This window comes from Myotis brandtii, unplaced genomic scaffold (genome assembly GCF_000412655.1).
Source record: "Myotis brandtii unplaced genomic scaffold, ASM41265v1 scaffold303, whole genome shotgun sequence".
Taxonomy (NCBI): Eukaryota; Metazoa; Chordata; class Mammalia; order Chiroptera; family Vespertilionidae; genus Myotis; species Myotis brandtii.
The window spans coordinates 2,618,309-2,630,009 of NW_005361573.1; the positions used below are offsets into that span (position 1 = coordinate 2,618,309).

The 11,701-nt window shown below is 55.4% G+C and overlaps 1 protein-coding gene across 1 annotated transcript in view; it reads right to left on the reverse strand.

The window, feature by feature from the left end:
* MN1 (meningioma (disrupted in balanced translocation) 1) overlaps nt 1-6,576 on the reverse strand; it is a 57,204-nt gene extending 50,628 nt beyond the window's left edge. The window contains exon 1 of the mRNA XM_005869807.1: nt 6,466-6,576. Coding sequence (XP_005869869.1) covers nt 6,466-6,576 — 111 coding nt within the window. The remainder of the gene's footprint in view (nt 1-6,465) is intronic.
* Between the last annotated feature and the right edge of the window lie 5,125 nt (nt 6,577-11,701).

Here is an 11,701-nt window from a genome sequence, read left to right on the forward strand (position 1 = left end):
CTGGGGGGTCCGCGCACCCCTCTCCTGGCTAACGCGGGCGGGGGGGCTGCGTGGGGCGTTCCGAGGGTCTCAGCTCCCCTCTCTGTGTCTGCCTCTCGCCCAGCGCTGAGAGAAGCAGCAACAAGTTTTGCATTTCAGCAATCAATTTCAGCCATTACATTTGCACCAATCAGCACAGCCCGAGCTGGGTCCGGGGCGGGGCTCGCTGTTAAGGTGGTCCTGGGTACTGGCTGCCGAGGCCCCCCTACGAACCCGCACTTCGCCAACTCCCTGGTCCCCCGCTCCGGTCTCGCCCGGGGGTCCGGCGCCAGTGCGCTCGGGGCGCGCGCCCTGGCCTCCCAGCGCATCGGGGGGGAGAGGGCGCAGGCTTAGAATGGCGGGAGCTTGGCTTTGTTCACCCCCTTCCTACTCACACAGTTACCAACTCCCCACCCCCAACTGAAGCGAGACCTGCGGGGTGGGCAGGGGGCGGGGAGGTGGGTGGTAAGCGGTGCGGGGCGCTCAGACAATGGGGTCTCCAGGCACAGCGCTTGGACTCGCCGGGAAAGTCGCTAAGTATCGCCTGTGCTTCCACCCGAGGCGAACCCTCGGCTCTCAACCGCAGTCGGCTCACCAGTGGCGCCCAACTTAACCGGTCCTCGGATTTTCCGGGAGCTGAAAGCAGACCGGGAACCCCCGAAGTTAGGGTTCTCCTCCAGACACCCGCGCTCCTGCTCGCCCCTCCCTCGCCAGGGCATGCACAATTGTTCCCTTAACCCCACTGCCTGAGGTTCCCAGTCCTCAGTCGCTGGCTTCCACCAGGAGGAGCCATGACCACTCGGGCACTTTATTGGGGGTGGGGGGGGGCACTTCGGCTAAGTCCAGCGCAGAGCCGCGAGGAAGATAAGCGCGCCGAGGACGCAGGGGCCGGCGGGAGGACCCCGCTACTGGCACCCGGACCGAGGCCCAGGGGGCCCGAGGTTGGCCTCCTTAAGAGATCAATTAAACTGTAGAGGCCAAGGAATTGGGTTGTGATACTAAAATCAATAGGAGTAATTTAATATCTGCCCTGCTCTTTATGAAATATTTATCCCAATAATCTTAGTTAAAATGTTTAGATCTTCCTGATCCCCACTGAGGCTGAAATCTATCTTGCAGTTGGAGAGGTTGGAAGTTAGAGGTGATGGGGGGCAGAGGAGGTGTTTATTCTATGTGCCTGCCTGTGTGAGTATTTTCCTCCCTGAAGTGTGTGCAGGAAGGAAGGGGAGAAGGCCTTGAACGCTCCTGGCTATAAAATAGCACGAGGCAATTTTGTGAGCCGACCGGCGTTCTTAGGAGAAGGGGAGGAAGGAAAAAAAAAAAAAGAAACTTTCTTTGAAGTGCCCCTGATATCGCTATTAAATCTAAATAAAATTAAGCATGGTGTATAAAAATGCCTTTTCCCCCCACAAAGGAAAGTGTTTATCGCCTAAGTCTGTCTAGCGTTTGCTAAATTACGCATGAAATCTGAAATGAAATAAACGTTATAATAAAACCAACCCCTGAGCCCTTTTTATTTAAAAACCTCAGATTAAGCACTCCACCAACGCGGGAGGGAGTTAAAAAGTTACCACTCCGCGCAAGCGAATTCATGGCTCCCCAGAGTTGCTGCTGGGAAGACAGATGCTGGGTTTTCAGAAATGCCGGGGAAAGAGCTCAACTTAGGGTGAGAGGAGACGGGAATCTCAAGGAACTCCGGGAGGAAAATGACACCTCCCTACCGCCCTCCAAGAAGAATAAAAATAAAAGACAAACAATAAAAACCTGCAACTTTAAAACTCAGAGAGCTGAAGCCAGCTCGGATCCCAGGTCCTTCGTGGGACCTCCCGGCTGCGAACGTCCGACAGATATATATATATATATATTTTTTCCTTTTTGAAATTAAAAATGAAAATTACCCCCACCGAACATGCGGTCCATAAATAAGCATGGAGAAGAAGTATTTGTACAGGGCGGTGGAGTTTTAAAAGGATTTTTCTGCAGGATCAGGTTGTTGGTCTGTGATTAAATATTGATTTTGTGTAATTAGTTTTCATGTGAACTATCCTCTTGCTGATAGCTTAGAGGTTTCAGAACTAGAAAAGAAATGGAATTGGACATGGAAATTATTACTTAGCAAAGTGACAGGGAAGTGAGAGGCGGAGAAGAGAGTGAGGCTTGGCTGGTTTAGGCACAAAGAACTAAAGGGCCTGGCTAGGCCTCTGGTGGCACCTCCCCACCCACAGGGCCCCAGCCAGAACCTGGGGGGACCCTAAGCCTCTTGGGCTGGAAGGGGACCAGTAGGGGGACTGGCTGCCAGGAGGAGGACCCCTGTGTGGGCAAAGCCCCCATGACAGCTGGTCACATACCTGGTCCAGAGTGATTGGTTCTGGGTTGTGAGTGTGTCGCCGTATGTGTCCAGAGGGAACAGGGAATGTGGGGACCTGTCTGGAGCCCTGGGTGGGCCCGGGCAGCGGGAAGAATGGCCCACAGACCAGCAGTCTGGGGGGACCCCCCCCCCCCGTTGGGATGTGCTCTAGGCTGAGGCATGACTTCACAGGGCTCTGGGTGGGGGTCCCCTGAACACCTGCGCAGGTTTCCTGTGGAATAATTCCGAGCGCTCCCGAGAGGGGTGTGGGGGAGTTTTTCTCTGGGGCTGTTTCCAAGAGCTCAGTCTGCAAGGTGTGCGGATGTCTGAAAGCAGGGTGCATGCCTGCGGTTGGGCTCGGCTGTGTTTCTGTGCAGGCGGTGTGCCTGGGTCACCTCTCCTTCACGCTGCAAATGTCTTCGTGCGAGCGTGTGGCATGTGCCCGCGTTTGTGTCTTCGTCTGTGTGGGGAGGCAGGACCTCTGCATGTGTTTGTGTCTGTGCCTGTGTGCGCGTGCATTCCTGGGTCTCTGTGAGTGTCCCCAATCCCGAGCTTCTGTGTGTGTGCCTCTGTGTTCGTCCCTGTGTGTGCAGCTGCCTCATTCCTCGTGTGCCTGCATCTCTGCTCACGCGTCTGTTTTCTCTGCGAGGGTGAGAGCCAGTGCCACTGCCTGTGCCCATCTGTGCCCATGGACACGCCGGTGTGTGCGCCTCCTTGGTGTGGGCGCCCCTGCGTGTGCCTGTGTGTGCGCGCCGCCTGCAAGGGCCTGCGGTTTCTTTGGAACAGACACATTGCCCCCTAGCGCTCAGACGAATTCACGTTCCTGCTGCCGGCCCAGAGCCCAGAGCCCAGAGCAGCAGGAGCCTGGGGCCTTTCTCCCCTCCCTTCCCCTTCCTTCAGCCTCCCCTCCAGTCCGAGGGGGGAAGGAGACACAGCTGGGCTGGGGACCCAGAGCTGAAGAAGGATGCTCCCAGGGGCTGAGATCCTGCACACCTGGACCAGCCCAGGAGCTCCCGTCCAAAAGGGGACCCCCACTACTGAGCCCCCACTCAACAGAAACACAAAATAACCGACATTCACATCGTTTACCCACCAGACACACAGCCTTCATGCTGGCCCACCAGGCCCCCAACACCAGCACACACACATACACACAGCTAACACCTATGCCCTGTAGAGCTTGGACATGTGAAGAATCGCAGCAGGCAGAGTTCCCTAGGAGGCCTGGAGGGGAACCTACTTCCCCTGAGGCCGGGGGTCGAGGGGCTCAGAAAGACTCCCTCTCTTGAACGAGTGGTGGGAAGGATATAAACTCTGGCATCACATACCCAGATTCAAATCTTGTCTTCACCACTTACGATCTGGCGTGACCCCGGACGAAATCCTTTCTTCCTCTGAGCCTCAGTTTCCCCCGTTGGAAAGGAAAGTCACAGATTGGACTTTTTTTTTTTTTAAGGAGGGAATGATGATTTTTATTTTTTTAAATATATTTTATTGATTTTTATTTTATTTTTTTACAGAGAGGAAGGGAGAGGGATAGAGAGTCAGAAACATCGATGAGAGAGAAACATCGATCAGCTGCCTCCTGCACACTCCCTACTGGGAATGTGCCCGCAACCAAGGTACATGCCCTTGGCCGGAATCGAACCTGGACCCTTGAGTCCGCAGGCTGACGCTCTATCCATTGAGCCAAACCCGTTAGGGCGGGGATTGGACATTTAAAGGTGGCACAGATCGTGGCAGATGGCAGGCATTCGTTAAATGGTAGCCTCTCTTCTTACCATTATCATTATTATTATTTCTTCTGTGTTGGGACTCAGGGACGTGGAGAGAGGAACAATGAATGACCCCAGAGAAATCAGGTTTACGTGGCAGACCAGCCTGGCCTCCCCAGCCGCCCTGTGAGAGAAAGGATGGCTCTCTCAGGCGGTCCCCTCCGCCTCTCCCACCCCACACTGTGCTGGTGTCAAGGGGTGCGGTTGGCATCTGTCCAGGGAGCACCCAGGGCTGACGCCTCCGGGGAAGGCCCAGCTACTGCTGGGACGAAGGATAGTAACCCCCTTGAGGGTTGGAAAGGAGGAGACCCTCGTAGCTGCCAGTTGCTAAGCAACAGCATCCCCTCCCTCTCTCTATGCATGATGCCTGATTATCTTTTGGGGTCTCTCTTCCATCTGTCCATTGAATAAATACACATTGAGTGCCTACTGTGGGCCAGGGCTCAGGCTGGGAAGTCAGGAAAAAAAAAAAGTGGAAGATTGATTCCAGCCCTCAGTCTGGAAAACCTAGTATTGGATGCTAACAGGACTACATTATATACTATAGGGATAAAATAACTGTGCTGAGAGGGGGCAATAATAGGGGTTTCCAGAGGTGGGTTTTGTAGGTGGAATAGGAGTTTAATAACCAGAACAGGGTCAAAGGACTTCCCAGGCAGAGGAATCAGGTTGAATGAGATATGGGAAGGTTCTAGCAGCCGTATTTTTTTTTTTTTTAGAGGAAGACACGGGAGGGGCAGGGTCTGAAGCTCAAGAGGTCAGCAGGACCCAACTCGGGAGGACCACAAGGGCAGGTGGGAATGCTTGGACATTTTTCTGGGGAGCCATGAAAGGGTTTCAAGCAAAGCCAAGGAACATAGTCAGAGGTGAGTTTAAAGAGTTCTTTGGAGACCGAAGGGTCTCCCTTTTCTTTGTCTTTCAAGGTGGCCCCAGAAGCCATCTTCACTGTGGTTTTTTTTCTGGAAACAGAGTCCTGAGTTTGTCCCCAAGCAGCCAGCACAGAGCAAGGCAGGACGCACTGGCTCTCGCACTCGGGGCTGTTAGCACAGAAAGGCCCCTCCTGCCTCAGTGAACACAGATGCTACTCCCTTTGGGCAGGACTTCTCCCCTGTCCCTCAGCCGGGCGAGGGAGGCCAAGAGGCATTGACGAGAGAGCTAGATGTCTTCGGTTCTGAGCCCGGTTCCACCCTCCCCGGACCACACACCCTGAGCAAGACCTCGACTGGAGCTTCAGTCCCTGGATCTACAGCAGCGGTTCTCAACCTGTGGGTCGCGACCCCTTTGGGGGTCGAACGACCCTTTCACAGGCGTCGCCTCAGACCATCGGAAAACACATAGATAATTACATACTGTTTTTGTGATTCGTCACTATGCTTTCATGATGTTCAATTTGTAACAATGGAAATACATCCTGCATATCAGATATTGACATGACGATTCATAACAGTAGCAACATTACAGTGATGAAGTAGCAATGAAAATAATTTTATGGTCGGGGGTCACCACAACATGAGGAACTGTATTAAAGGGTCGCGGCATTAGGAAGGTTGAGAACCACTGCTCTACAGGAACACCTGTCTCCAGTGGTATCAGGGAGGCTACAAGTGTGGGATAGCACACAGCCCACAGTATATAACAGATGTAACATTTCATATATATTATGTTATATTACATTATATTACATTACTGCCCTGTGAGGTAGCTGCTGTTGTTCCCTCCAGTGGTGTCAGGGAGGCTACAAGTGTGGGAGAGCACCCAGCCCACAGTATATAACAGATGTAACATTTCATACATATTATGTTATATTTATTACATTACTGCCCTGTGAGGTAGCTGCTGTTGTTCTCTTTTTCTCCCATTTTATAAAGGAGGAAACTTAAGCACAGAGAGGTGAGGGATTCGCCCCAGGTCACCCAGCAAGTGAGAGGCAGGACCGGACTCACATCAGGCCTGGCTTGACCCCACCATCTGCCCACATACCAGCCCACAATCTGTGCAGCTTTTGCCTGGGTCTGAGCCCCAGACAGGGGTTTGGGGGAGGGGCGTGGGCACCCCCTCCCTCCAGCCCCTGAAGACTCCCACTCTGGGGAGGGATCCTCTCTTTCTCTGCCCCTTTCTGCACACCTCCCTGCCCACTTCCCAGAGGCCTCCGGGGCCTGACCACAGGGCTTCAATATGAGGGAGCCCCCTGAATGCCCCTTGAATGATACCTGGACCAGGAAGTGGCTGTTTCCCAGCTCACCTGGCCAGGCCAGGCTGCCTGCACGGCCACCATAAGGTATTTCAGCTTCCCAGGGGCCCAGACACACAGGGGCCAGGACTCACTGCTTCCAGCATCAAGCTCTCCTGGGTACACTCCTTTCTCGGGCGGGAGTCTAGCTCAGAGCCAGCACCAACACGCTTCGCTGTGACCTGGGGGACGAGAAACTGGACCATGGCTTGGAAGTGTCAATAACAACACTGGTCAGAATGGGCCCTTCGCTGAGCACAGAAACACCCTTACACCTCATTTGATCTTGGAAGCCATCCCTGGAGGTCGGCCTCCTCTATCCCTAGGAACTTGCTGGAGGTCCACAGAGCGCATACAGGGCAGGGCCCGTCTCAAACTGGGGTCCGCGGGACCCTGAAGGCACTCGGCCAACCCCTCCATCCACCAGGCTTCCTCTTCCCCAGACGGCATCAGCTATGAGCTTCTATTTTCCATTTTCTAAGTGGAGTGCGCCGAACCCAGGCCCCGGTCCCAAAATAACTCAAACCAGCTCCACGGCTGGAACCGAGGCCTCGGCGACTCCGCGGCCCAGTCCAGCCTCCACTTGAAAAAGTTCCCAATCAGCAACAAACACCAGGCATCACACATAAGGCGCCCCGCGCCCCACAGTGAGTCAGAAAACGCGCAAGTTCGTCATTATTCCACAAACCTGTTCAGCATGATCCCACCCCCACCCCTTCCTTTTCTCTCCCTGCAGCAACCAGCCACGCGGGCTCATTACCATCAAGAATCTGGCTGGAAAGCCAGCCTCGTAAACAGAACTAAACAAGCATATAGGATGGGAAAACTCGGGCCCGGCCTGTCCCTAGCCACAGCCTTTCAAATCCATCCTCCGTTATTCCCCCATCCCCACCCATCCCCTGCTAGGAAAGGCTGTGGTAGGTTGGGGGTGGGAGGGATTGGGAGAATCGCCCCCCAAAGCAAGGGGAAGGTCACCCAGACTTGGCCCCTCGATGCCCAGAGCCGAGGACCTGTCTCCCGGAAAGGAACCCCAAGTGCGGCTGGAATCTGAAGCCACGCTCTGTGTCTGAGAAGCAGCGGCAGCTACAGGGGTGGCCAGGTACGCCCTGGCTGCCAGGGGTTGCCGGGTTCATCCCCGTTTGCTCAGAACTGTCCTGTTCCCCTTTGCTGTGCATCACAGAGGTTCGGGCTCAAGTGACTCAAAGCATCACCCAGATCTAAGCTCCCTGAACAGGCCATTCCCCTCTCTGTGCCTCAGTTTCCCCGTCTGTAGAAGGGCATTTGTGAGGAAGGAAGGCTCATCCCATGTCGCAGTCTGGCACCTTCCCTCGGAGGGCCATTGGAGGGGCTATACGCTTCCTCTATAGGCTGCCTGGGTGTGGGGGCCCTGTGGGCAATGGGGGTGAGAGAGGGATGCTCTGGCAGCTCACAACAGGAGGGAAGTGGTCTCCGGTGTTGAGCCCTCCCCATGTGCCAGCCTCGGTGCCGAGTCCTCTCCAGGGAGTGTGTGTCATTCTCACACCAACCCTACGGCGGGGTTCCGCATGCGCCCATTTCACAGAAGGGAACTTAGAGGCAGGAACACTGCTTTGGGAAAGAACGTGAGGAGAGCGCCTTCAAAATAAGAGCCTGCACCTGGTCACCCAAAGGACAAAGGCAGGAAAGACACTGAACTCCCCAGGGAAGACTCAGTGGGATCCCCACCCGACTCCCTGCTACCTAGGCTGTGAAGTGGACGAGGGACTGGTGGGCTGTGAGGGCCTTGCCCACCCCGAGGAGGACACAGAGCCCAGAGGGAGGAAGCTCCGTGCTCATTGGAGTCAGCTCCTGGGAACAGTTCACGAACGATCGCTGTTTGGCCCGAGACAAAAGTACCGGCAGCTCTTCCTCCGAACGCTGTCTTCTGTGTAACAGGAAGACGAGGACCGACTAGCGGTGACTAGGGTCGGCCTCAACTCGGCCACTCCGGGTCGGCGCTCTATCTTTCCGAGCCTCAGTTTCCCCATCTGCCGAATGGGGAGAATGACGGTGCCTAGGGTTGTCAGGCGGGTGAGCTGGGCACAGAGCACTTAGCACATAGTTAACACTCAATAAATGGCAGTGCTACTACATGGAGCGAGGCCCCTGCAGGGCGGGCCAGGCGCCCACAGGGCAGCCCTGAGAATTGATGAGGTGCCTGCATCACACGTTTGCTCCCTCTCAGACCCTGGCTGTGCGGTCCCAGGCTCCCAGCTTCCATCCAGCGACCTTGCAACACCAACACGCTGCCAGGTCTGAGGCGCGCAGACGGCCCCACCCAGGCTCTTTGGGCCGGGCCCAGCTGTGCAGGGCCCACCCTCCCCAGCTGAGGCCCAGCCGCCTCTGACTTTTGCCACTGGGCCACCTGGTGAGCTCCGGGCCGGCTCCAGGCGCCAGCTGCCCCCACCTCTGGCTCGGATGAGCTCATCTGGGTTTGGTAACTTCCAAAGCAGCCAGGAATGTTTGCTCAAATGTTCCAGGCGCAGGGAGCAGAGAGAGCAAGCGGGTGCCCTCCGCCCCCCTTGCGCATGCAGAAAGCAATCTGCTATAACTCAGACAGGCTGGCTTCACCGGCCTGCGAGATGGATGTGGCGTTTTGGAATCTATATCACCCCAAAGGAAAATGCCTCTTAAATCACGGGGAGCCGGGAGAGAGCCGGGGCAGGAGGTGCAGGGGCCTGGTGACGCTTCAAAGGCAGGGCCCTAAGGGGGGGACCACCCCCGGGCATGGGACCTCCCCCTGCCATGGGTGCCATGGCTTCCCTTCTTTGGGGAAAGCCTCAGGCGGGAGGAGAGAGAGATGGAGGTGCCTGTCCGGCTTGGACACTCAGCGGGGTGCATGCATGTGCTCACGCGCCCGTGCGTACACACTCACATGCATGCGCGTGCACACGCTAATCCTGTCCATCCCCAGGTTCTGTTGAAACCTCTCCCAGCTCCATCCCTTCCCTGCTTCTGGCCACCACCCTCCCCACCTGGACAGCTGCCAGGATCTACATCTGATCAAATCAAGTCGCACGTGTCCCTGCTCCCGCCCACCCACCCCACCCCCATCCTTAAAGGAGGTCAGTGGAGCTCATGGTTTGGAATAAAGATGAAATGGCTCACCACCGCCTGGGAGGCCCTCCATGCCCAGCCCCGGAGACTTCGCTATGCTCACCCTGTTCTCCCCAGCCAGGCCGCCCTCTGGCCTTCCTTCTTCACGGGGCTTTAGGGCTCCTTCCTGTCCACGCCCCTTGGCTCAGGTAATGCATAGCCATCCCGCACCTCAGGGCCACATCCTCCGAGGAGTCCTCCCCCGCGACTCCTGCCGCACTGGGATGCCCTCCTGGCCCGAGGCCTGGGCATTATCTCGTGGGCTCCTTTCATGAATCTCTGCCCACCCCGCCCAGGAGTGGGCGCCAGGTACGCAGGGGCCCCAGACAGACCCTGGTTTCCTATTTGGAGGGCTGGACGGGAAGGCTGGCTCTCACTCTCGTTGGCATAAAGGAAGGTCATGTATGTGTCCGGGGTGCACTGGCTGGCACGGAGGCAGGAAGAGGTAGAGGAGAGGTGAGGAGGAAGGGTATTGGGGGAAGAGGGACAGGAAGGTGTAAGCCCCGCCCGGCCCCAGACACTCCAGCATCAGCATTCAAGAGACCCACTGTCTGAACTAAAGAGAACGTCTTTCCATGCCCAGGACTTCCTCCCCGTGAGAGGGCCAGTCACAGCCCTAACAACACATGGAGACCACCACCCCCTCCCGCCAAACCAGACATCCCTGGCACCATGCAAACTGGGTTCGAGTGAGCCCACGCCGTTGGGGAAACTGAGGCTGAGAGCAGGAAGGAGATGGGTTAGGACTTCTGCAAAAGACAGTTGACTTCAACGGACTTTAATTGAGTACCTACTATGTGCTGGGCACGAGGCATTTGATGGATTGAAACAGATGTGGTCCCAGCCTGCAGGGCACCAGAGGGAGATGGGTATTCATGCAACAGTTATAGGAACAGCATAGGATTACAGAGAGATCGGGACCCCTCGGAAAGGGAAGAAGACAGCAAGAGCCTGCAACCAAAGACTTGGACTAAAACTGGGTGAACAAACAGAAGGGAGCTAGGTGCCTTGTTTTGTTTTTTAAATAGAGAAACAGCGCCCGGTCAGCGTAGCTCAGTGGTTGAGCATCAACCTAGAAACCAGTACGTCAAGGTTTGATCCCCAGTCAGGGCACATGCCCGGGTTGCAGGCTCAATTCCCCCGTAGGGGCGTGCAGGAGGCAGCCAAGCAAAGATTCTCTTTCATCATTGATGTTTCTCTCTCTCCCTCTCTCTCTGAAATCAATGAAAACATATTAAATAAATAAATAGAGAACCAGTGTTCCAGGCAGAGGGGATGGCATATGCAAAGGCCCTGGGGCAGGAGGCAGCATGGAAAGTCCAAGAAATGAGGAAAACCCAAGAGGTCAGAGGTGGTGGCAGGGGCCATGCCTGAAGGACATGTTGGTGAAAGGACGCAGTGGAAGATTAAGGGACCATGCTATTCATTCATTTAACAAATCGGTAGGCATTTAGCATCTCCTGTGGGCCCCTCTTTGCACAGCAGTTTTAGGCTCTAGAGACACAACACGGAATGGAACTGACAGGGCCCCACCCCTCACAGAGCTGACCATCTTGAGATCAGATTTATGAAACTACATAAACCCTTCTTTCCCTCCCTCCCCCTTCCTCCTTTCTCTCCTCCCTCCCTCCTCCCTTCCTTCTTCTAAACCTAAGCCACTCTCTCCCACCCGTCTCAATGCTCATTCTTACATCATGTCTCCAACTGGAAAAACATCATCTTGAAGCGGCTGAAACCGGATGGGGTAGCGACCCCAGGGGCTGCCGTGACAGAGTACCACAAACCAGGCAGTTTAAAGCGACAGACATGCGTTCTCCCACAGTTTGGGGGGACGGAGGTCCCAAATCAAGGTGTTGGCGGGACTGTGCTCTCGCCAAAGGCTCTAGGGGAGGGTCCTCCCTGGCCTCTTCCAGCTTCCAGGGAGCTAGCTCCCAGCAGTCCTCGGCTTTCCTGGACTCGTAGACACATCACTCCAACCTCTGCCTCTGTTTTCACACGGCATCTCTGTGCGTCTCTGTATTCAAACTTCCCTCTCCTTATAAGGACACCAGTCATGTCGGGTCGGTACAGCACACCATGAGGTGAGGTGTGTGAAATACCTGCTGAACAGTTCCTCGTTTGCTTCTCCAGCTCCCAGCACACAGTAGCAGTTCAATAAATAGTAGCCGAATGAATGAATGGATGGATGGATGAATGAATGAATGAACCAGTGTCTTT